Source organism: Podarcis raffonei, chromosome 16 (genome assembly GCF_027172205.1).
Source record: "Podarcis raffonei isolate rPodRaf1 chromosome 16, rPodRaf1.pri, whole genome shotgun sequence".
Taxonomy (NCBI): Eukaryota; Metazoa; Chordata; class Lepidosauria; order Squamata; family Lacertidae; genus Podarcis; species Podarcis raffonei.
In genome coordinates, this window is record NC_070617.1 from 28,677,882 (window position 1) to 28,704,309 (window position 26,428).

Sequence of the window (26,428 nt, forward strand, 5' to 3'; positions counted from 1 at the left end):
ACACGCAGTCTGTAGTCTGCTGGCAGTAGGAGTTCAATATGGGTATGTCTTTAAGTTAACATCTTACATTAAAAACCTGACAGTACCAAACTACCGAAGGCTTTTCACCAAAGCCAGACTAAATGTCTTTCCCTCTGCAGTGTTGGATGGCAGGTTGAGAGGAGTTCCCTACCAGGACAGACTTTGCTAGTGTGCTCAAGACATCAGTTCCATAAAACATGTTTTGTTGCATTGTGCAAAATATGAGCAGGCCAGGGCTGAACTGATACTACCCTTGCTGGTACCTTTCCCGGGAAAATCAGAGGCTCACTATGTCAGGTTCCTACTGGAAGACTGGACGAATGCTAGAACGTTAGCAGTGGCAAAGTTTTTATCGGTGGTTGCAAGAAGAAATGAGCCCTATATTCTAAACAAAATGCTTGATTAACCTGGAGGTAGGCTGTATGAATTGTGTATTGATTTGTAATGATTTGTCGGGTCTCTGGACCGTAATAAAGATTGATTGATTGATTGAATTAAATAGAAACAGGAGAGGTTGCTTTATATGGAGTCAGATATTGGCCCATTCAGCTCAGGATTGACAACACTGGCTGGCAGCTGCTGCTCTCCAGGATTTCAGACAGGGTGTATTCGCAGCCCTACACCTGGAGGTGTCACAGGTTGAACCTGAGCCTTCCGAATCCAAACCAGGTGCTCTAAGCCGCACCCTTACTTTATGCTTTCAAAGATCAAACATGTCTTGGGGATCATTTATTTTATTAATGTTTTGTTACAGTGTGTTGAGCACATTATATTCCGGCCCCCCTTGAAAATATACCATCTCTTCTTTCTCCTCTTAATAAACTGTGAGGATTCCTCTCCATTTCGCATCGCCGTTCCGTTTCTCCTCACTTTCTCCCGCCGAGATGCTCAGAAGCCAATGGGACCTTCAGCACTTGTCAAATCCAGCCTTCCCTCCCAGTCCTCAGCAGTTTCCCTCAGAAGACTTCTTGGCACCTTGAAGGACGAGCGCCGAAGCCGAAGCTCTCTTTTGATGCCGCCACTTGGCTCGCCGATTCTTAAACCAAACCTGTGCGTTTCGTAAAAAGTGCCCCCGCAACAAAGAGAGGAAAAATTGGTCCACAATCCGACACGTGATTTTCCTCTTTAAAAGATGCTGTGGGTTTTATCCAGTGTTAGAGTAAACGGGCACAACTAACCTAGGTGCATTAATTTCAATGGGCCATAGCAAATGTTAGCACTGCTCAGAGTAGACTCACTGAAATTGATGAACTTAGGTTGTATAATAATAAAGGTAAAGGGACCCCTGACCATTCGGTCCAGTCGTGGCCGACTCTGGGGTTGCGGCGCTCATCTCGCTTTATTGGCCGAGGGAGCCGGTGTACAGCTTCCGGGTCACGTGGCCAGCATGACTAAGCCACTTCTGGCGAACCAGAGCAGCGCACGGAAACGCCGTTTACCTTCCCGCCGGAGTGGTACCTATTTATCTACTTGCACTTTGACGTGCTTTCGAACTGCTAGGTTGGCAGGAGCAGGGACCGAGCAACAGGAGCTCACCCCATCATATAATAATTATAATAATAATTTCCCCAGCCACTCTGGGCAGCTGCCAACAAACAATTAAAAATACATTAGTTGTGCCCATTAATTTCAAAGGGCCGTATGCAATGTTATCCCTGCTCAGAGTAAACCCACTGAAATTAAAAGACATGACTGGTTTAGGTTCATTCATTTCAATGGGCTGTCTCTGGGGCTAGCCTTACCCCAAGTAGACACATTGAAATTAATGGACGTGAGGTCTACTCTGGACAGGCCTTGCATCGGATGCAACACAATATTACTCAGAGTAGCTGGATATAACCCTATTTGACCCCAAAATGCAAGTTGAAAATGCCCTCCCATCAGATGTCAAGGAAAAAAACAACAACTATCTGACATTTAGAAGACATCTGAAGGCAGCCCTGTTTAGGGAAGTTTTTAATGTTTGATGTTTTATTGTGCTTTTAATATTCTGTTGGTGGTGGCTGGGGAAACCTGGCCAGATGGGCAGGGTAGAAATATTATTATTATTATTATTATTATTATTATTATTATTATTATTATTATTACATGAGAATATACCAAATAATATGAAATATGTACAAAACGAAGCCAGTAATGGCTATCAGTCATGAAGGCTATATATCAGTGGCTCCCAATTGATGGTCCGCAAACCCCGGGGGTCCGCGAAACCCACCCAGGGGATCCACAGCACCATTCACATAACAAAAACTACCAAGGAGGTATCAACATTTTCAAAAGTTTGGCTTGGCTTTTGACAAACGGGGGTTCTGCATTACTTAGCCTATTGGGGACCTCTGCTATAAATTATGATGGATGCAGCAGAATGAGAGGCACAATGAACTTCCAGTCACTGGGATCAACAGCTGGGCAGATTTATTGCTTTCATGCCCAGCATTTGGGCTTCGCAAAGCCATCTGGTTGTACACTGGTTATCTACTTGCACTCTGACGTGCTTTCGAACTGCTACCACTGTATTATTATTAATCGGAGAAATGTTGGAGGGGACATAAAAGTACGGGGCAAATGTGGCCACTGATAGATGAGCAGGCTGAGTTTAGCGGGGCTGTTCTCCCGAATGGACCACTTTCCACTACAATGGTACCTTGGTTTAAGAACAGCTTAGTTTATGAGCAACTTGGATTAAGAACACTCCAAACCCAGAAGTAAGTGTTTTAGTTTGTGAACTTTGCCTTGGAAATAGAACATGTTTCCCTTCCTGTTGAGTGTGCTCCATTTGTAAGCTGAGTCCCCCGCTGCTATTGGAAAGCATGCCTTGGTTTAAGAATGCTTTGGTTTAAGAACAGACTTCCGGAATGGATTACGTTTGTAAGCCAAGGTACCACTGTACTTACCTCCACTCTCTCTTCCTTCAGGTGAATCCGGTTAGCCAGGTGCTCTCTGGTAATGACATCTGGGTACTGGTTCTGGTGGAAGAGGGCTTCCAGGGCCTGCAGCTGGTCGTCCGTGAAGATGGTGCGGTGGCGGCGGGTCCGGCGCTGAATCTGGTGGAAAGCTTGCAGCTCGCTCTGGCTCCCGCGAGGGTTCTTGCACGGCCTGCCGACGGGATGGAAAACCCGCATGGGCCAGGGAAACCTTGCGTCTGCTGAAGGGAAAGTTTGGGATTCAGAGGGTTTGCCTTTTATCAGAGGCGTAGCAAGGGCAGGTGGTACCTGGTGCAAAAAAAAATTTGTCACCCCCCCCTCCATTGACGTGGGTGGCGCTGTGGGTTAAACCACAGAGCCTAGGATTTGCCGATCAGAAGGTCGGCGGCTCGAATCCCCGCGACGGGGTGAGCTCCTGTTGCTCGGTCCCTGCTCCTGCCAACCTAGCAGTTCGAAAGCATGTCAAAGTGCAAGTAGATAAATAGGTACCGCTCCGGCGGGAAGGTAAACGGCGTTTCCGTGCGCTGCTCTGGTTTGCCAGAAGCGGCTTAGTCATGCTGGCCACATGACTCGGAAGCTGTACGCCGGCTCCCTCGGCCAATAAAGCGAGATGAGCGCCGCAACCCCAGAGTTGGCCACGACTGGACCGAATGGTCAGGGGTCCCTTTACCTTTACCCCCCATTGAAATTATTAAAAGAAGGAAAAACATGATACTGTACTTACAGCTGCAGGTGTTATTTTCTGGTTTATTTACTTAACATTGTGAGCATAAGCTCTTAAAACTCCCCCCCCCAACTTTGTTCTCACACCCCACCTCTCCTCCTGTGCGTTCCAGGGTTTTGGTCCTGATTGAGGGAGTTTTTGCTTCCCTCCTTCCCTCCCCCCTCCACTTGTTTGCTTGCCTGTCTCCTTCCCTTCCTCCCCCTGCCTGCCTGCCAGTCTCCTCCAGCAGCCCGGGAATGCGGGGCAATGGCGCACCGCCCGCCCACGACTCCCAAGCCTCCCCCGAGCTGTCAAAATGAAGGGGGAGGGGGGAAGGCTGCCCGAAGGCTCGGGGTAGACTTGGGAGTTGCGGTTGGGCAGCACGCCAAATGTCACCCCCCTCAGCAATGACACCCGGAGCAGTCTGCCTCCCCTGCACCCCCCTTCCTACGCCTCTGCCTTTTATGCAAAAAGCAAAATGTGTATTTTTTAATGACCTGGTCCATTGTGTTATGCCAGACATGGCAGAGGCCCTTTGCTTACCTGCCTTGATTCCCTCTGAAAGGGGGTGGTTTATTGGCATTTTGCAACACTTGCACATAGGCAAGTTGAGCAAAGGTGGAGATGCACGGCTTCAAAACTCCCCAAGAGACCACCCACATTTCAGATCTCTAGGGTGGCGCTTGGGAACCTCTGACTTTCCAAATGTTTTTGGACCGCATCTCCCATCATCACTGGCTACTGGCCATGCTGGCTGGGGCAGATGTGAACTGGAGTTCATCAATATCTAGAGGACAACCTGTTCCCCATCCCTGCTGGAGTTAGCCAGCACCCTAAAATGTTTACAGAACCCAAATTCTGTTTGATGTATCTTCCCATGCAGGTTAACTGCAGTTTCTCAGAAATACTTTCATCTTCAAGGTTTATGTTCACCATGATATATGTAATGATCCCAGTTCCTTTTCCACTTCTATATACAGATTTTGACAATCAGTCCTTATTATTTCATCTAAGTGGTTCACAACCCATCTTCCTAAATATTTTCCATTTTGCTTATTTACCCATGTGATTTTCCTTGCTTCCATAAGATATTTTTTTTAAAAAAATATCATTTGTGATATTTACTCTGAGCCATTCTGATTTATCATCAATTATTTTATAGCCTGATACCTTGCTACATACCTTCGTAACTTCTCTATGAGATTTTCAGGGGAAGATATTGTCAGTACTACGATATCTGTGTACAGCAATATTTTTGTATCTATGGGACCACATTGCACCCCTTTTATATCTATATTCTACTTGGTAGCTATTGCCTCAAAAATGAACTGCAGTTTCTCTTCATTTAACAGATACTGGGTGCCTCCAGGCTGTTGCTGTTTTCAGGTGGGAGATTTAATCTCATACCAGAAAATGTAGCTTGCTTATTTATAGTTGATTGGGAGGTCTTGCACAACAAACCTACTTTCCCCAAGAGATCAGAGTATTTGTGATACGGAAAGTGAGGGAGAAATGCACTGGAAAGTGTGGGATAACAACACAACATCTAACCTCTCTGTAAACAAATCAGAATGAATGCTTATTAAACAGGCAACATCATCTAGTCTCCCTGCGAACAAATTGGGACGAATGCTCAACAAACAAGTCAAAGGCACCCTGTACTGAGAGAGCATTTTCCACCCAACTTTCCCCTCTCCCAGTAAATTCTACACATTTTGGACTGACTTTTGCCCAATCTAAAAAAAAACAACAGCTTCTCCCTGGTGGGTTATAAAGTATTGTCGGTTTCACAACCACCTTTCCTCTGCCCTCCAGTGTGGCTGACAAATCGGTTATTTGTGAGACGTTTCCAACCTTGTCAGTTTTACCGGAGAGAAGAGGGAAAGGTTAGAATGCTTTTATTGGATTGCAATATCCCCTGTATGTGAGTCTGCAGCAGATCCATGATAACATTTAAAGTAGGGGAAAAGAAAAGTTGTGAATTGCAGGAAACAGCATTAACTGAAGTAGAGGAGGGGTCTTGAGCAACAAAGAGCTCTAAAATGCACAGGCCATTTACACACCATATGTGTGATGGATAAGCCAGTTTACCTTTGTCTCTCCCTTTACCCATGACTCAAAGTTCCCATCTGCACTGTACATATGAAGCACCCTTGCGTGATGACTCCCCCCAAAGAATCCTGGGAGCTGTCGTTTGTGAAGGGTGCTGGGAGTGATGAGCAGGCCCCGATTCCCCTTTACAGAGCTACAATTCCCAGCGTGGCTTAATGATCAATCCCCTTTCCCAGGGACTCTGGGAGCTGTTATATAAACAAACACACTTCTACCCATTTTACAATGCAGTTCTCCTGAATTTTGAAGGGTTGCTGCGTTCCTGTTTGGGTATAGTTTCGGAAGCTGCACACTGGGGAGGTGCGAATTCAAACGCAAACTGAATGGAATTTCTCCCACACCCTTAGCTGACCCTGTGACCCTCTCCCAAACTTCTCTCCCCCCCTTCCCTTTATACTACACAGAGTAGGGCAAATGCATCCCAACAAAGACCAAAGTTCGGCTGACAGCTCCCAGCAGCAGCCAGCTTCAGGCTTTGATCACAAGCAAACAGGGATACTCACTGAGCCAGTTTGCAGCCTCCTGCCAGGAGTAGGGACCGCTGTGAACACAGCAGCAGCAGCCGCAAGGCGCAGCATCCACCTCTGTCTCTTCCACCTCGTCCTCCTCCTGCTGCAGGGGGCCAGCAGCCATGCCCCCCAGGGAACGCAGCCCCTTGGGCTCACAGTCCAAGATCCCTCGGAAGCAGAATGGGAGGAGGACAGGGGGTCTTCGCTCGGCCGAGCCGGAGAGGATGTTCTCGATGGTGAAGGAGCACGGTTTCTTGAGGGTCCTCTTCCCAAGGTCTACTATGCCTGAAGGAGCTTCGGCAGACATCCTGCTCAAGGGACCTCAGCCACGCTGTCCTGCAAGAGACAGACCTGACTTTTCAGGAATGGAATGGGGAAACTGGTTTTCAAAACGACGACAAAGGGGAAATATGGGGCAGAACTAACGTTTTGGCTTCTTGGAGGGTGTGTGTGTGTGTGTCTGGGGGGAGCTCAGCTTCTTATCCAACCTCCTGGGCCATTTTTTATTATATATGCTTGCAGACAAACAAGATCACATGCATATATATCCCAGAACCAGCCCCCTGCCTGCCCACCTAAGCGAGCTTGCTTGATAACCGACAGCACCCTAAATATATACGTATATATCTATATAATCCTTCTTGGAAAGGATACCATAAACCCCCTGCTGGAATAAAATAAATTCTAACTAATCTTGACAGCTTTGTGAAGGGTTAGTGTGGATCTAAGATTTAGCTAATCCTACAGAAATGACTCTGGAAGGAAATCTGATTTCTCTATCTCAAGTGTAGATTTGAGGTGGTTATGAGGTCCATTGTGTCGGAATCCTCCCGTTCAAGTCAGGGGGAGAGAAAAGCTGTTTCTCAGGCCCAGAAATGGCCCAGAAGGATTAAGTCCTTTTTTAAAAAGAGAGAGAGAGAGAGAGAAGCAAATTATCCTTTTCTTTGGCCAAATGAAAGCTTTCCCATCAAAAGGGAACTGTCATATCGCACAATATGGAGCGGGATTGGAAGCGAATGGCAGGACACACAGGGAGAGTTTAGCTTGACGATAGAAAACCGGCACCAGCAGCCAAAACACTTTGCAAGCCAAGGTCTTTTCCCAAAAGCCAATTTATTTCCCCATCCCGAGAACTAGAAAAGTTGTCAAGTTGTGGGACGTTTCCCCAAAATGATACAGGTTGTCTTTTTAATACATAAATATCCAGGCAGTCCCGGACAGATTTGGACAGTCCTTACATCCAGCCGGGACTGTCTGTGGTTTGGGGGACAGTATCAAAACGTCACAACTTTTCCTGACATCCTTGGGATACCCGGGACTTTTAAAATACTTTGCATCCTTCATAATCTGGTGATTCCCTCCATGCAAGAAGTGAAGCTACAGGGAACCAGGCAAAGGGCCTTCTCGGTGGTGGTGCCCGCCCTGTGGAACACCCTCATATCAGATGTCAAGGAAATGAACAACTATCTGACTTTTAGAAGACATCTGAAGGCAGCCCTGTTTAGGGAAGTCTTTCATGTTTGATGTTTTATTGTGCTTTTAATATTCTATTGGGAGCCGCCCAGAGTGGCTGGGGAAACCCAGCCAGATGGGCGGGGTATAAATAATACATCATCATCATCATCATCATCATCATCATTATTATTATTATTATCATCATCATCATCATCATCATCTTAACATTGTGCGAAATGTAAAGCTATGCTTATTCCTAGAATCGCTTTTAAGATGTTTTTTTAAAAATTCCATTTGTGGGTTTGTCACACTGGGCTCCCACTGGGAGGAAGGGTGCGATATATATTGGAAAAACTGAAATAATCAACAAATGGTGGCATGTTGGCTGCCATGTGCATACATCTTCATGTCTTTTTTAATGTTTGCCGAGCTCTTTTTATCATGCCTTACCCAGAGATGTCTGTTGCAGGGGGAATAAATACAAAACTGGGGGAGTAAACAATTCAACAATGGCAATTGTTGGAAACTACGGCCCCAGACAACAAACATTCCCTTTGAACTATTTTTGTGTCCTAAATGAATGAATGGGGGGCAATCGTTGATAATCATGAGGGTCGTGTAGGGCTCTGAGCTGACAGATGGAGAACAGCAGACCACTGAGGCATAGCTGTCAACGTTTCCCTTTTTTTAAAGTAAATTCCCTTATTCCGAATAGGATTCCTCAAAAGAAAAGGGAAACGTTGACAGCTATGCACCAAGGCTGTTGGGTATGAGGACCAGGAGAACCTTCAGGACCACTAGGACTTCTGTGACCAGAGCCCAGACCTTCTCGGTCACCTTCCCTTGAGGAACCAAGCACCTCCCATGAAGTGAGGTAAGGTAGTCATCTCAGGTGGCAAATCTGGTCTCCTCAATGTCCACTGGCCACCTCCTCTACACCTGCCCACTGCTGCCACCCCCATTCCTGTGTCTGGCTAGTGATGGGTAGCAATGGGGTGTGTGTGAAGGAAGTGGCCTTCTGTGACAGGTGAGGTGGAGGAGGCCGCGATGGAGCCAGGCACAGAGGAGAGAGGTGGCAGCAGGCAGCACACAAGGAGGAGAGAGATGGTGGCAGGGAAGAGTGGCAAAGCTGCAAAACATCTTGGCCTGGCCCTGGGTTATGGGATGGAGAAGTGCCCATCTTCAGGCCAGAAAGCTAGCCCTTTAAGGCTTTGAAGTCCTAGAAGAGGTAGTTGGAAGACAGAGGCTTAAAACATGGGTAGGCAGACTAAGGACCAGGGGCCGGATCCGGCCCAATCACCTTCTAAATCTGGCCCACAGATGGTTCAGGAATCAGCATGTTTTTACATGAGTAGAATGTGTCCTTTTATTTAAAATGCATAGGAATGCATAGGAATTCGTTCATCCCCCCCCCCAAAATAGTACGCCCCCCCACAAGGTCTGAGGGACAGTGGACCGGCCCCCTGCTGAAAAAGTTTGCTGACCCCTGGATTAAAAGGTCTCAGTCTGCACCTCACCTCTGCCAGAGCAACTTGTTGGTTTTGGAGCTGTCCGTGGTCCTGAAACGTATATCCAGTCTTGCCCGCCCATCCTTGCTGCTTTCTCTGTGGGACCAGAACAGGACAGTGGGGATAAGGGGCAACAGATGAGATAGGGTTGCCTAAAGGCTACCAGAAAAACTGGATACAGTGGTACCTCGGGTTACATACGCTTCAGGTTACAGACTCCGCTAACCCAGAAATAGTACCTCGGGTTAAGAACTTTGCTTCAGGATGAGAACAGAAATCGTGCAGTGGCGGTGCAGCAGTATCTGTGGGATTGAGTGTGGGTATGTATGAATATTTTAAAGGATTGTATGAAATATATGTTTGTACGGAGGTACCTCAGACATACCTTGGAAGTCAAACGGAATCCGTTCCGGAAGTCTGTTCGACTTCCGAAATGTTAGGGAACCAAGGCACAGCTTCCGATTGGCTGTAGGAAGATCCTGCAGCCAATCGGAAGCCCTGCCGGACATTTGGCTTCCAAAAGAACATTAAAAAACCGGAACAATCACTTGCAGTTTTCAATCGTTCGAGAGCCAAAACGTTCGGCTCCCAAGGCGGTTGAAAACCAAGGTACAACTGTACAGTGGTACCTCAGGTTAAGTACTTAATTCATTCCAGAGGACTGTTCTTAACCTGAAACTGTTCTTAACCTAAAGCACCACTTTAGCTAATGGGGCCTCCTGCTGCTGCCGTGCTGCCAGACAGAGCACAATTTCTGTTCTCATCCTGAAGCAAAGTTCTTAACCTGAAGCACTATTTCTGGGTTAGCAGAGTGTGTAACCTGAAGCGTATGTAACCCGAGGTACCACTGTATGTTTGTATATTCGTAATATGTATGTATTAATGTTGAATTATTTTAATAATAAAATATCTGTGTTAAAAATAATTAAAAGAAAAGAAAAGCAGCCTTATCACCCTACAAGTATGAAGCACGATTTTTTTTGGGGGGGGGGAGCCGGCCCGGTTGGCAGGGGTTGTAGCAGCCGCAGTCATACAACCTGAAGTAGATTGATTCCCCCCTCTGCACGCCTGCGCATACGCACATCACCTGCAACAAAGATTTTCTCCCGCACGCACGCCCCCAATCACTAGCTTGCCCTCCCCACCTCCCTAACCATACAGGGTCCTATACACTTAGCCTATTAGTCCTTCTGCTGATTGCTTTCTTTCATTCTCCCCATACCTTTCACTTTGGGCAAAATAGACTGGTAATGCTTCTTTTATCAAAGAATTATGGGATTTAAGACCCAGATTTCACAAAGAGGACTTTTGATAGCAGCCGGTAATCAAAACCCAATCGCCAGGCGCGTCTATGCAACCCCTGGCCCCTGGAAAAGGGCAAATAAGTAAGAGGGGATTTATATTGATGTTGTGTTTACCGAGATAAGATCTCCCGGGTTATTCCATATTAGAAAAAAAAGAGAAAGAGAGGGGAAAATAAAACAAGGCAGGGGGGAGAGAAGGAGAAATGCAGACAAGCCGGAGACAATGTAGAGATATGGATAAAGAGAATAGAAAAGAGGGGCCTTTATCGTTTTCGTATTGGGGAAAAGAGATTCTAAAACCATTATAAGGATTAGCAAACATAAAAAAAGTTAATCTGCTTTAGCTGTTCGTTTGTCAAAAGTGAATTCACAGGGTTGGAAAATCCTTCCTGTGATGAAGCTCAAGTTGCCTCTCTCCCCCCCCCAAAAAAAAATTCCATTCTTCAGCAGCAGGGTCCTCTGAACCTGAGGAAAAGAAAAAGACCTGTGTATGTGTGTTTTCTCCAGAGGAGTCAATTCAGAATAAAGCAGAGCCTTGACCCTTAAAGAATAATTTGAAGAGCATTCACCTAACCCAGGGTTGGGGGACATTTTCCAGCCTGAGGGCCACACTACCTTTTAGATAACTTTCCAGGGGCCACACAGAGTGGCTGTGGAAAGCCACTTAGATTGACAGGGAATTATTATTATTATTGAATAGGATGTCCCTATTTCCCTCAGAGAAATGTTGGAGGGTACGGCATCCATGCATAGGAGAGGTGCATGAAGGAATACTGACTTTTAGAAGACATCTGAAGGCACCCCTATTTAGGGAAATATTAATTTTTGATGTTTTATCATGTTTTTAATATTCTGTTGGGAGCCATCCACAGTGGCTGGGGAAGCCCAGCCAGATGGGCGGGGTATAAATAATAAAGCATTATTATTATTATTATTATTATTATTATTATTATTATTATTATTATTATTATTATTATTATTATATTATTATTATTATTATTATTATTATTATTATTATTATTATTATTATTATTATTATCCTCTTTGCAGAAGTATGACTACTGGGCCAGGGAAAAGGCGTTCCTGTTAGTGTATAAAGCCCTTACATGTTCACCTTCAATGTTCACTTGCCTGCTTCGATCTGCTGAACTGGCACTATTGCAGGTGCTACATGATGCTCACCCCACACTTGAAAGAAAGAAATATTTCAGTATGTCACCTGTGACTTCGGGCAGGCACCTTTGCCGTAACTCTTTTTCAGCACTTGCTTTAAAAAATGGTCATCACTTCAGAGGGATGTAACTATCAACCCCCTTTTCCCAGGGACCTTGCCGATCGAAAGGTCGGCGGTTCGAATCCCCGCGGCGGGGTGCGCTCCCGTCGTTCGGTCCCAGCGCCTGCCAACCTAGCAGTTCGAAAGCACCTTCGGGTGCAAGTAGATAAATAGGGACCGCTTACCAGCGGGAAGGTAAACGGCGTTTCCGTGTGCGGCTCTGGCTCGCCAAAGCAGCGATGTCACGCTGGCCATGTGACCCAGAAGTGTCTGCGGACAGCGCTGGCTCCTGGCCTCTTGAGTGAGATGGGCGCACAACCCCAGAGTCTGTCAAGACTGGCCCGTACGGGCAGGGGTACCTTTACCTTTAAGAGGAAGAGCCTTGAAGAACTCTCAGCACCCTGAACAAACTACAGTTCCCAGTATTCTTTGGGGCAAGTCATGGCTGTTTAAGGTGGTAGCATCCTGTTTTTAATGAATGGTACTGATGAAAACCTGTATTAATAGCAGCCAGGTTACTGCCAACCTAGCAGTTCGAAAGCATGTCAGAGTGCAAGTATATAAATAGGTACCGCTCCTGTGGGAAGGTAAACAGCGTTTCCATGCGCTGTTCTGGTTCACCAGAAGTGGCTTAGTCATGCTGGCCACATGACCCAGAAGCTGTACACCGGCTCCCTTGGAGATGAGCGCCGCAACCTCAGAGTCGGCTATGACTGGACCTAATGGTCAGGGGCCCCTTTACCTTTTATAACAATAGCCAAATGATAGGGAAAACTGAAGAGGGCAATCTAATGAATGAATGGTATCAGCAAATATGGTCCATTACTTTAACGGAAAAATTATCTCTGCAAATGAAAGATGGGAAAGCTTTAGCAACAACTAAAAGGCAGTTCGCTGACAGCATGATTCAGTTTTATCATTTATGTTGCACAGAAGGAACGTGATCCTCCATCTACACATGGACTTCTACGGCAGGATATTATAGGATAAAAAGGTAAAGGTACCCCTGCCCGTACGGGCCAGTCTTGACACTCTGGGGTTGTGCGCCCATCTCACTCAAGAGGCCGGGGGCCAGCGCTGTCCGGAGACACTTCCGGGTCACGTGGCCAGCGTGACGAAGCGGCTCTGGCGAGCCAGAGCCGCACACGGAAACACCGTTTACCTTCCCGCTAGTAAGCGGTCCCTATTTATCTACTTGCACCCGGGGGTGCTTTCGAACTGCTAGGTTGGCAGGCGCTGGGACCGAACAACGGGAGCGCACCCCACCGCGGGGATTCGAACCGCCGACCTTTCGATCGGCAAGCCCTAGGCGCTGAAGCTTTTACCCACAGCGCCACCCGCGTCCCATATTATAGGATAACTCCTATTAATAAGAAAGCCTGAGAGGTGCAGTGGTTACACTGTCAGACAAGGACCTGGGAGACCAGGGTTCAAATCCCCACTTGGCCATGAAACTCGCTGGCTGGCCTTAGGCAAGTCACTGCCTCTCAGACTAAACTACCTCACAGGGTTGTTCTGATGATTAAACAAGGAGGGGGAGAACCATGGTGCGCTACCTCAATCTCCTTGGAGAAAGCACAATGAATAAAATAATAAGACTTGACTAAGCCAAAATATAATACAGTGGTACGTCGGATTAAGTACATAATTCGTTCCAGAGGTCCGTTCTTAACCTGAAACTGTTCTTAACCTGAAGCACCACTTTAGCTAATGGGGCCTCCCGCTGCCGCTGCGCCGCTGCCTCCACCACACTATTTCTGTTCTCATCCTGAAGCAAAGTTCTCAACCCGAGGTACTATTTCTGGGTTAGCGGAGTCTGTAGCCTGAAGCGTACTGATACGGAAGGAGGGGGGGGTACCTTTCTTGGTCCCTCCACCAGCACCAGTGGACCCGAGGCGATGACCTCGATGGTTCCCCAACCCCTCAAACCCCCACACTGTTGCACAAGCACCACACTGCACCCTAGTCCTGTAAATAAAGGACTTTTTCCCCCTTTCTATACGGGCGAAATAAGCCCACCATCTCTCTTAAACTTCCCTCTCGCTCCATTCCTAACGTGGGTAGACCGTATCAGATTGTATCCCCATTGACTATAATGGCCGCGCCTTGGCCAATCAGCACCGTGCATTTGCCGTGCAGAGGTAGCTCAGCCAGCTCTGCACGCCTCATTTAACCTCTTGACAAGTCACTGACAGCTCCCCGCTGGGGGAACAATGGAACTGAAACCCAAGTTGCAACATTGTATCCATCCAACAATGGAATTGAAACTCCTGAACCCCTGACAGTATCAAGAACTGCAACAATGTATCTATTCACTTCCGACTTTGATTAATAATATCAGAATGGACTTGAAATGAGCTGAAACTTCCAAAATTCATATAAAATCAACCGTAGCACCGATTTCCTTCGTTCTGGTGTCAATCGACTCAGCCTTTTCAGGACTCTAGAACACCCCACTTGCTTCCATAATCCCCTGAGCGGCAAGTCACGTACTCAGGAAGACCCTAATCCCATCGGATCGCTCTGCCAAACCCTTCCTCCGGGCAATGCCAGGTGGCAGACGATGCATATCTGGACTATTGTTTTATCATCACCGGTACTCAGGAAATGCTTATCTATGTATATCTCTTACTCCGCACACTACCCCTCCCTTCCCTAAAATGCTAATGTGTATAACTCCACCTTTCCGTAATATATTCATGATGTAAGTTGTCAAACCCAACCCTCCCATAATGTATTCATGACGTTTTTTGCACTGTATCCTGGGACTTGGAGGGAACTTTTAAAAGTTGGTGTCACCCCTTTCTCGCTGTTCAATTTCGCCTTGAACCTGTTGCGCAATAAACCTTGGATCTCCGCATCTTGCTCCTGTTTCCGGCTGAGCTCATTTTTCCGCTAGGACCCGCGGACTTAGTCCGACGAGCCGGGAGGCTGAGCCGACTCGCACCCGGGATTTTCCGTAACATTTGGCGCCTGAACAGGGACGGGCGGTTCTCCCGTGTTGCTGACCGGGGGCCCTGAAATCTTCAGCCGGCTCCGGGCCATTTTGCCTGGGAAGACCTTTTGGACCTCCGGCCATCCTCCGGGCGGTAATCAAACGTCCCAGGGTTCAGCCGGGGAGCAAAGGACATCCAGCCGGCTTCTTCGATCCCGGGATCATCTTGGAAGACACGTGAGTATAAGGAAAAGGAAAACCCAGTGCACTGGTGGGAAGGGGGTGGAATCTCCTGGCAACTGAACTCTCTGCCCTCCTCTCTATCGCTCTTTCTCGCCTGCCTCTTGGTCCAATTGCTGAGAGTCCGAGAGTAAGACGGAGAGACCCGGCTTGGAAAGACAGCCGACTCCCCGCAACGGACAGCTCAGTCGATGCTGAGAGAGACCGTGGACTACCGCTCGACCCGAAAGGGGGGTTCTGAGCTCTATCTCTTTCTTCTCTCAAACCCTCCAGTCAACCGCACCAATTGAGAGTCCGAGAGTAAGACGGAGAGACCCGGCTTGGAAAGACAGCCGACTCCCCGCAACGGACAGCTCAGTCGAAGCGAGGGGCTGGAGTTCTTCTTCCGAACTTCCCGAGCGCCCTTACGGAGGGGGCAGGAAGGGGTCTTCCTTTCTATCAATTAATCCCAGCCGCACCGGTCGGGCCACGTAACACGTGTATCGTGCGTGAGCCCGCTTCCGAAAGCAAGGGGGATTTTCCGTCAAAAATCTATCGAGGGACTACCCGATCTGGCACCGCACGGCGCGGGCGTCCAGTAGGGCCCCTTTTCCTGAGATTGTAACGATAGGTAGGAGGTTGCCAGGAGGGATAGCTCAAGAGGAATTGGGCGGGATTTGGCAGAGTGGAAAGGAAAACCCCAGGAAATAGGATAAGTAAGTGAGGAAGGAATAAGGGACCAGGTAGAAGAGCTCTCTAAAAGGAAACCCTGTTAGGAAGTTGCCAAGCAACTGAACATAGCATTCCCTAATCAGCCCAGCCCCCCCCTCAATAAACCTCTCCCCTTTCTCTTTACCCCAGACACGCGTGAATCTAAAATGGGTACCCAAGCTTCCAAACACGAGCGGGCTCACTCTGGGAAGAAGGCTTCCAGAAAGCCATCTGAATCCCAGAGAGACCCCGACTCCCCTCTCGAATTTGTCATCTCGTATTGGAAGGCTATTCCCGGGCATAAATTACTGTCGAGACAGAAGTTAGAAGACCTTTGTAACGAGGCCTGGCCTTCAGGCACAGCCTCCGCGAGACCTGAGTTACGTTGGCCAAGGGGAGGCTCTTTTAATGAAGATCGCCTACGATATCTCAGAAAGTACCTGACGGAGGAGAAGCCCCGTCAGCTAGAATACCTAGCCACCTTCGAGACGGTCAGAGGACTACTCAAAGTTCCGAAGGAAGCTACGAATTATCAACTGCCAATCTTAAATCCTGGAAGACAATCCCTACCCCCCCCATACGAAGGGCATTCTGCAGATGACCACATGGAACGAACGCTCATCCCCTTCTATTATAACGAGAATACTCCACCCGCCCCAAACGAGAATTCGGATAGCGATGAAGGAGCAGGAGAACCAGAAGCAGGGGGAGGCATAAAACAGAGGTTACGAATTAGAGATAAAAGGAACACTACCATGGGAGACTCTAGTCTGGCAGAGAAACCCAAAGAGACCCCGGGGACGTCACGGGACGCAGATGCTATAGTCACCCAGATGCCCCTAAGGGCCCTACCGATCCCACCCCTGCGGCCAGACAGACCCCCTCGGATGGTATATACCCACCAACCGTTCTACACGGCAGACCTGGTAACCTGGTCAAACCAAATGCCATCTCTAAGAGACGACCCGGACAAATGCCACCGCCAGGTCAGCGCTATTTTCTCAACCCATAACCCAACCTGGCCGGACGTCCACGTTCTCCTAAACGCCCTTTTTAACGAGGCCGAAAAGGCAGATATCCTAGCCAAGGCTGCGGAAGTAATTGAACTCCCTGACTACCAGGCAGGGCGGCCAGAAGGTGTGACAGCACTCACAGCTCAATGCCTATGCGTCGAACCGGCCTGGGACTATAATACCACGAATGGGATCTGGTGTTTAAAATTATTTAAGAAAGCGATCTTAGACGGCATTAAGGCAGCTGGGCAGCGTACCGTCAACTGGACAAAAGTCCAGACTGTACTGCAAGGGACGAATGAACACCCGTCCGATTACTACACCAGGCTGGTATCAGCCATCAAGACCTGGGGAGGGATTGATCCAGATAACCCCCAGCATGAAGTTATAGTGAAAGGCTTCTTTAAAGATCAAGCCTGTCCTGACATCAGAAAAGCCCTGAACCTACAAATAGGGTATGACGGAAAAAGCGTCAGTGAAATCCTCTCGATTGCAAAGTCTGTCTATAATTCTCGAGATGAGAGGAAAAGAAAGGACCCCAAACCAGAAGTTGAGCAGATCCTTGCCCTTAGTATGGAACCGCATTCCACCAGAGGCAGAGGTCTCAGCCGGGGGAGGGGGGTCCGGGGAGGAGGACCTCCAAACCCCCTTAGACCATGGGGATCCACTACTGGAGGATGCTTCTATTGTCAAGAAGAAGGACACATAAGAAGGTTTTGCCCTTACCTCAATAATATGGTCTATGGCACCCCGCATCCTAACACGGCCCACGGATATGGGAACCCCACACCCACCACCTATACCCCTCATACAACCTCCGCCGCCCCCTTCAACCAACCGACGCCTCCAAATGTACCTGCTCAAGCCCAAAGACCCCTACCAGGACCGAGGACCCAAATGCCCGCAATAATTTCACCCACTCACCCTTGGACAAACGCCACCGCACCACCCCTGCACCCCCCTAACCAACCTCCTCCGGACGACCGAGAAACTTATTGACAATTAGAAGGGGATCCCAACCAAACTCAAACTATATGTCCGATCCTAACTTTATCTTCCGAAGACCCGTTTTGCACCATAGAGATCGACGGCCATCCCTATCAATGCCTCTTAGATACTGGAGCCACATATTCCACCTTAACAAATAGCCATTTGGAACCGGGTTCAGAGACCAGAAAAGTTATGGGACTGGATGGGATACCCCGCACTTGTCCACTTTCGCGTCCATCTAAAGTTACCCTCGGACCCCTGCTCGCTGAACATACCTTCCTCCTAACCAGCAGCCCAGTGAACCTCCTCGGAAGGGACCTGCTTTGCAAATTAAATGCGACCATTAAATGTTCCAAGGAGGGAATCTACCTACACATGCCTGAGGAATCTATCCCCGCATTCCAAGGAATAATAGCAGAAGAAAAGGCAGGCAGCCCATCCCCAGAACTCCCCCCTGAGCTACACGACTTACCCTCCTCTCTATGGGGCACCGAGTCAACCTCAGTGGGTCTCCTGCTATCAGCAACTCCCGTAAAAATCACCTATAAAACTGATCTACCGTTCCCGTGCACAAAACAATATCCTCTACCCAAAGAAGCCATTGAGGGACTAACACCCATGATAGAGGACTTCCTCGAAAAGGGGATCTTGGTTCCATGTGCGTCTCCATGCAATACCCCAGTACTCCCAGTAAAGAAACCGGCGGCGGAAGGAGCCCCAGTCCGATACCGCTTTGTCCAAGACCTTAGACTGGTGAACCAGTTTGTCATACCCCGCCACCCAGTGGTGGGCAACCCAAATTCCCTCCTGAACGCCATACCGGCGGAAACTAAATGGTACACCGCTGCGGACCTATGCTCCGCCTTCTTTAGCATACCCTTGGATCCTGCCAGTCAATTCCTCTTCGCCTTCACCTGGGGGCCTAGTCAATTAACCTGGACTAGGTTACCCCAGGGGTACGTGGAGTCACCCGCAATCTTTTCCGCCATACTGCATCAAGATCTGCAGGATGTACACCTCCCTGCTGGCTCCTCCCTCTTGCTTTACGTAGATGACCTGCTCCTCTGTTCCACTAGTGAGGAAGCGTGTAAAACTGACACCAAGCACCTCCTTGCTGAACTAGCCCGGAGGGGGCATAAGGTGTCACCGAAGAAATTACAATACTGCAAACAAGAAGTAAAGTACCTCGGGCACATCTTAGGAGTAGGCACCCGAAGCTTAGCCACTGACCGGATAGAAGCAGTGACAAAAATTCCCCTCCCCAAAACTAAGCGACAATTACGGGGATTTTTGGGCATGGCTGGCTTCTGCAGGGCCTGGATCGCGGGTTATAGTGAAATAACGAAGCCCCTGTCTGCCATGACCCGCCAAGACCACCCGGACATCTTAATATGGGAAGAGGAGGCTTATAAATCGTTTGAGAGGCTAAAGAGAGAACTAAGATCGGCCCCCGCCCTAGGTTTACCTGACTACAGAATCCCCTTCAACTTGTTTATCCATGAACAAATGGGGGTAGCCTCAGGGGTATTGACTCAGCCTTTCCGAGACCAAGAGAGACCTGTGGCATACTATAGTCTACAATTAGACACCACTGCAAAGGGGGCAGTTAGCTGCCTAAGGGCCATAGCCGCCGCAGCAGTCCTCCTCGAAAAGGCTCAAGAGACGGTCTTGGGACACGAAATCGTCATCCATGTTCCCCACTCTGTCTCCACCCTCCTAACTTTGAGAGGCTGCCATCACTTTTCCAATTCCCGACTAAACAAGTATGAAGCCCTCCTATTAACACCCTCGAACGTCACCATAAAGCGAGTCAACTCCCTTAACCCGGCTACCCTTCTGCCTCTCCCTGATGATGGAACCCCACACCATGACTGCGCCACCATAGTTCGACAGGCAGAGAGACCCAGGGAAGACTTAGATCACCTACCTTTGGAAAACCCAGACCTAATACTGTACACTGACGGAAGTTCAAAAGTTGTGGAGGGGGAGAGGAAAACGGGATACGCCGTGGTCACTGATTTTGAAATCCTAGAATCCAACCCAATTAACCCACAGTATAGTGCTCAAGCTGCAGAATTAATAGCACTCATACGTGCCTGTGAGATCAGCGAGGGCAAGCGGGCTACCATCTATACCGACAGTAAATACTGCTTTGGATTGGTACACACCACTGGCCAAATCTGGCTACAAAGAGGCTTCCTTACGGCAGCTGGCTCTAAAATCTCACATGCTGCCCTAGTAGAGAGGCTCCTGACTGCCATCCACTTACCTGCCGCGATCGCAGTTGTGCATTGCAAAGCACACACCCGGGGCAGGGACCCAGTATCAAAGGGCAACAGACGGGCTGATAAAGCGGCTCAGTCGGCTGCACTCCGCCCTCCGAACAACGAGTCCGAATTTCAAGCCCTACAAATCCCAGCCAACATAGATCCCACACAAATTTACAAAGAAACCCCCGAAGACGAAAAAATCCTTTGGCGTTCCGTGGGTGCATTTGAGCAAGATGGTGTGTGGGTCCTCCCTGATGGCAGGACCGTCCTTCCAAAATCCTGGGTTCCAAAATTGGTGAGGGTCCTCCATCAACGAACACACTGGGGAAAGGGAAGACTGATAGAACATGTTAAGAGGTCCTGGTACGCTCCGGGACTTCCAGTCGCAGCCACAGCCGCATCTAAGAACTGCACCACTTGCAACTCCTTTAACCCCAAGCGACAACCCCGAGCGCCACCCGGAGCCCGGCCGTGGGCATTCGTCCCCTTTGAAAGCCTGCAATTAGACTTCATCGACCTACCGCACTGCCAAGGCTTCAAACATGCCTTGATCATAGTGGATAAACTCTCCTCCTGGGTAGAGGGATTCCCCTGTAGAAAGCCCACCGCTTCTGTAGTAGCCAGAGCCCTCCTACAAGACATCATTCCTCGGTTTGGCATTCCCCGTCGTCTAGACAGCGACAGAGGGACCCACTTCACTGCTCAAGTAGTGCAATTAGTGGCAAGAGCTCTACAAATAAAATGGGATCTCCACACACCCTACCACCCTCAGTCTTCGGGTCAAGTAGAGCGCATGAACCAGGAAATTAAAATACAACTAGGAAAACTCTGTAAGCTCACTGGACTGAAATGGGTAAATGCACTCCCACTAGTTCTTCATAATATAAGGAGTGCTCCTACTGGATCACTGAAACTATCTCCATACGAAATCTTATTTGGAAGACCTCCTCCCGTCTATAACGCTAACTTTCCCCTCTCTGAACTCGAACTAGGGGAGGCAGAACTTACTAATTATGTCATTCAGCTTCAGACACAGCTGCAGCGTCTCCACCAGTACGCGGCCCTCGAGGGACAGAACCTGCCCATCGACGTCGAAGCCCACTCCTTCCATCCAGGTGACTGGATCCTCGTCAAAGTCTACCAAAAAGAACCCCTTCAACCCGCGTGGGAAGGTCCTTACCAAATCCTGCTGACATCACCAACCGCTGTGAAAGTAGGTGAGAAAAACTCCTGGCTACATCACACGAGGTGCAAGTCGGCGCCTCCCCCTCCAGAGTCGGAAGACGACTTCGGTGGCGACAACTTCACCTTTTCGACTCCGCCCGCTTCGCCAACTTCATACATCGACGACGAGGATCAACAGACCGGACCAGATCGGGGCCAAGATCGGGCCCAACAGACCGGACCAGATCGGGGCCAAGATCGGGCCCAACAGACCGGACCAGATCGGGGCCAAGATCGGGCCCAACAGACCGGACCAGATCGGGGCCAAGATCGGGCCCAACAGACCGGACCAGATCGGGGCCAAGATCGGGCTCAACAGACCGGACCAGACGCCACTACACCCAACTGGACTTCGGAGATCATCCCGGACACCAACGCCGTCAAGCTCCGCTTTAAACGAGTTTGACAGCTCGCATTGACACCCACTTTGACAGCTCCATAGACTTCCGTTGATTTTGACAGCTCGCTTTGACAGCCACTTTGACAGCTCCATAGACTCCCGTTGATTTTGACAGCTCGCTTTGACAGCTACTTTGACAGCTCCATAGACTTCCGTTGATTTTGACAGCTTGCTCTGACAGCCAGTTTGACAGCTCGCTTTGACAGCCACTTTGACAGCTCCATAGACTCCCGTTGATTTTGACAGCTCGCTTTGACAGCTACTTTGACAGCTCCATAGACTTCCGTTGATTTTGACAGCTTGCTCTGACAGCCAGTTTGACAGCTCGCTTTGACAACCACTTTGACAGCTTGCTCCGACAGCCAGTTTGACAGCTCGCTTTGACAGTTCGCCTTGCAGCGTGCCTTGACAACCCCGTGGATCACCTCCCTCCTTTAATCCCGTGCGACTGCGACCCAGCTATGAATCTGATCCCCTCCCTCCTTCTCCTCGCCACCCTGACCAGGACGTCATCCCTCTCATCAGACCACTGCACCGGACTACAAACAGATTATCATTTCCTGGACTATCACAAGGTCGAGGCCGGGGGAAAGTCTAACCCGGACCGAATGGGGGACTTCGACTTTTGTCTCCCGGAGTCCCGGACCCTTCTGCGCCATTCGCTTGTACCCCGGCTCACGAACAATGAATACTGGGAACTCTTCATCCGAGATAAAGACTTACACCGCATCGGGTCAGCTGCCCTCACGCTCGATCACTCGTTTTACCGACTGCAGTGCTATAACGGGACATACCTCCTTTACGAGAATGGAGAGGTCACGCGGAGCCCTAATTGGACCGAAAGCAAGGTGCGGGAAGCTTCGCCGGCATATACGGACTCGAACCATCCCTCCGAGAATTTGATTTTCGGATTCCAATGTCTCCTTATGACCCCAGGACCTCGGAAATCTCAACTCCAGGGACTTTGCCTGAGGCGGTTCTGTTGCTTGTGGAACCTCAGAATCACTCATGAATGGAAGGGAGCAGAATATCTGGAAGGATGGCACCACCCCGTGCATCCTTCACGCTCCCCCACCTGGGACAATGTCGGACCGCTGAGGTGCGGGGGCATCGCCAAAGACAGGCGACTCCTCAACACTACCGACCCCCTTCACCCAGTAGGCACCGCACCCCGGCGACTTGGCACAGACCCCTCCATCCCCGGAGAAGACCTCCTCTCATCCTGGGAACAAAACTCCTACATCAAGCTCCTCAGTCAGGTGGCAAAGGAAGCACCCTACCCTGACTGTTGGATCTGCGCCCATGCGCCCAGCCACCTCCAACAAAGCTTACCCCTGGTCCCAATGCCAGTAACCTTGGAACAGTTCCGCTCCGGAGACGTCACGTCCTGGAACCTGACCGCATTGAACTTGACTCACCAATACCTGTATCTCACCGGCCCCACGAAGGGACCCCTCTGTCGTTGCTTCACCGGAGACGGGACCTTCATCGGATCCAGCACATGTAACTCCAACTTGGAAATCCTACCCACCGGCGAAGTCACCGTTGCCGACACCACGGGCTCCCGCACCTTCCCAAACCTCACTAGTGCTTGGGCCATTGTAGTCGGACACCCCCCCCCAATGGAAACCCCAGTCAACGGATTCTATGCTGCTGCAAGCTTTTGCCTCCGGGAGGATGGAATCATACCTCAGCGGTTTATTCTGGGTATGTGGACACCGCGCATACACCTGGGTAAGCCCGCATATGTCAGGATCCTGCTTTGTCGGGTACATCGTTCCTGGAATCAGAGTGGCTCCACATCTACCCCCCGGGAGGCAACGGAACAAGAGAGAACAAAAGGGGCTGTCTGACCTGTCAGATGTCGCTGCGAATGGGGAGACGGTAGGCAGAGCCCTCTTTCCCGCTTACGGAGCAGGATCTAACCATGTGGACATTCTCCGACTCACCGACATTCTTCTCAAGTTTATGCAAGAGGCAACCCAAATTACAGACTCCCTCGTGACGGAACTGTCTGAGGTAAGACAACTAAGTTTACAGACCAGGATTGCGACAGATTTTCTGCTATCCAGCCAGGGAGGGACATGTGCCTTAATAGGTACCGAATGCTGCACATATGTGACTGACCAATCTTTAAATATCACCGGACATTTAAATAATATCCATGAACTAGCAACAAGATTGAACGACATCCAGCATGAGGGACTATCTGATCTAGACCTATGGGGATGGCTACCGAAGCTTGGATGGCTCCGACAATTACTTAAGGTTGTACTTATTACTGTCTTTGTCGTTGTCTTTTCTATCTCAGTACTCTGTTGCGCTATCCACTGTGTGACACCTTGCTGTTCTCTCTTTCGCTGTCCTAGACAATCTGCCCCTCTTTCCTTCCGAGCCTATTCCCGTTCACACAGTGCCCCTGTCTTCCCTGAATATGTGCAGATGAGACACCTGGGAGAAGGGGAATATGAGATTACAGAGATCTAGGGTGCGGAGAAAGGATTTGCAAGTTCTTACAGAACTTTAATGCAAATCTATCTCCGAATGGGGGACTGATACGGAAGGAGGGGGGGGTACCTTTCTTGGTCCCTCCACCAGCACCAGTGGACCCGAGGCGATGACCTCGACGGTTCCCCAACCCCTCAAACCCCCACACTGTTGCACAAGCACCACACTGCACCCTAGTCCTGTAAATAAAGGACTTTTTCCCCCTTTCTATACGGGCGAAATAAGCCCACCATCTCTCTTAAACTTCCCTCTCGCTCCATTCCTAACGTGGGTAGACCGTATCAGATTGTATCCCCATTGACTATAATGGCCGCGCCTTGGCCAATCAGCACCGTGCATTTGCCGTGCAGAGGTAGCTCAGCCAGCTCTGCACGCCTCATTTAACCTCTTGACAAGTCACTGACAGCTCCCCGCTGGGGGAACAATGGAACTGAAACCCAAGTTGCAACATTGTATCCATCCAACAATGGAATTGAAACTCCTGAACCCCTGACAGTATCAAGAACTGCAACAATGTATCTATTCACTTCCGACTTTGATTAATAATATCAGAATGGACTTGAAATGAGCTGAAACTTCCAAAATTCATATAAAATCAACCGTAGCACCGATTTCCTTCGTTCTGGTGTCAATCGACTCAGCCTTTTCAGGACTCTAGAACACCCCACTTGCTTCCATAATCCCCTGAGCGGCAAGTCACGTACTCAGGAAGACCCTAATCCCATCGGATCGCTCTGCCAAACCCTTCCTCCGGGCAATGCCAGGTGGCAGACGATGCATATCTGGACTATTGTTTTATCATCACCGGTACTCAGGAAATGCTTATCTATGTATATCTCTTACTCCGCACACTACCCCTCCCTTCCCTAAAATGCTAATGTGTATAACTCCACCTTTCCGTAATATATTCATGATGTAAGTTGTCAAACCCAACCCTCCCATAATGTATTCATGACGTTTTTTGCACTGTATCCTGGGACTTGGAGGGAACTTTTAAAAGTTGGTGTCACCCCTTTCTCGCTGTTCAATTTCGCCTTGAACCTGTTGCGCAATAAACCTTGGATCTCCGCATCTTGCTCCTGTTTCCGGCTGAGCTCATTTTTCCGCTAGGACCCGCGGACTTAGTCCGACGAGCCGGGAGGCTGAGCCGACTCGCACCCGGGATTTTCCGTAACAGTATGTAACCTGAAGCGTATGTAACCTGAGGTACCACTGTATTTTCACGCAATATATTGCACACTTTGGGCTTTGTATGTACGCTCAAAAGAAATGACAGCACTTACAAACCAACGACAATAATGATAATGGAAAGGTAAAAAGGTAAAGGTAAAGGACCCCTGGACGGTTAAGTCCAATCAAAGGCGACTATGGGTGCGGCGCTCATCTTGCTTTCAGGCCGAGGGAGCCGGTGTTTGTCCACATGTGGCCAGTGTGACTAAACCGCTTCTGGCGTAACAGAACACCATGATGGAAACCAGAGCGCATGGAAACGCCATTTACCTTCCCACGGCAGTGGTACCTATTTATCTACTTGCACTGGTGTGCTCCCGAACTGCTAGGTTGGCAGGAGCTGGGACGGAGCAACGGGAGTGGTTGGCAAGCCCAAGTGGTTCAGACCACAGCGCCACCCACACCCTAGAATTCATGTATACAATCCCAGCCAGGCAAAACTCTGCCAGGGAACTAGGCAGAGGGCCTTCTCGGTACTGGCGCCTGCCCTGTGGAACGCCCTCCCATCAGATGTCAAGGAAATAAACAACTATCTGACTTTTAGAAGACATCTGAAGGCAGCCCTGTTCAGGGAAGGTTTTAATATGTGACATCTTAGTGTATTTTTGGTTTTTGTGGAAGCCGCCCAGAGTGGCTGGGGAAACCCAGCCAGATGGGCAGGGTACAAATTATAAATTATTATTATTATTATTATTATTATTATTATTATTAGGTGGAAAGCAGAGCTGGAGAGAGATGTGGCCTGCGGAGGGCAGATGGGTCTGGGAAAAGTTCCAAGGGCCAGATATAAATACTTGGAGGGCCAAATGTGGCCCTCAGGCCTGAGTTTCCCTGCCCACAGTGCCACCTGCGTCCATAATAAAGGAAAGGCTTACTTTGAAAATTGAGAAGGGTGGAAATTCTGCTTTGCATGCAGAAGGATCCCAAGTCTGGTCCTCGGTCTCACCAATATATTATTCTCCGCCTGAAACTCTGGGGAGCGGCTGCAGCTTCTGCTGATGCCAGCCCGTGCAGGCAACACTGAACTAGGTGGACCATTCGTCTGACGGCAAGGCATCTTCCAACGGTAGAAAGAGCGGCCAGGAGCAGAGCTGCCGTGCGAGCGCTAGTTGGCGCTGG

At 49.2% G+C, this 26,428-nt stretch overlaps 1 protein-coding gene across 4 annotated transcripts; it reads right to left on the bottom strand.

Moving 5' to 3' along the window:
- Nucleotides 1-739: 739 nt before the first annotated feature.
- GSC2 (goosecoid homeobox 2) lies at nt 740-26,387 on the bottom strand. Of its 4 annotated transcripts, none has more exons than XM_053369063.1 (5): nt 26,185-26,387; nt 9,242-9,328; nt 6,264-6,605; nt 2,916-3,163; nt 740-1,069 (listed from the first exon to the last, which is right to left on the bottom strand). In XM_053369063.1, the coding sequence occupies exons 3-5, from the start codon at nt 6,574-6,576 to the stop codon at nt 965-967; spliced, it is 666 nt and encodes a 221-aa protein (XP_053225038.1). In that variant the 5' UTR covers nt 6,577-6,605; nt 9,242-9,328; nt 26,185-26,387; the 3' UTR covers nt 740-964. The 4 variants fall into 4 exon arrangements, with proteins under 4 accessions (XP_053225038.1, XP_053225034.1, XP_053225036.1 ...); XM_053369059.1 differs by having other exon boundaries at nt 2,916-3,166; nt 26,185-26,386; XM_053369061.1 differs by lacking the exon at nt 26,185-26,387 and adding an exon at nt 11,776-11,859 and having other exon boundaries at nt 2,916-3,166.
- Between the last annotated feature and the right edge of the window lie 41 nt (nt 26,388-26,428).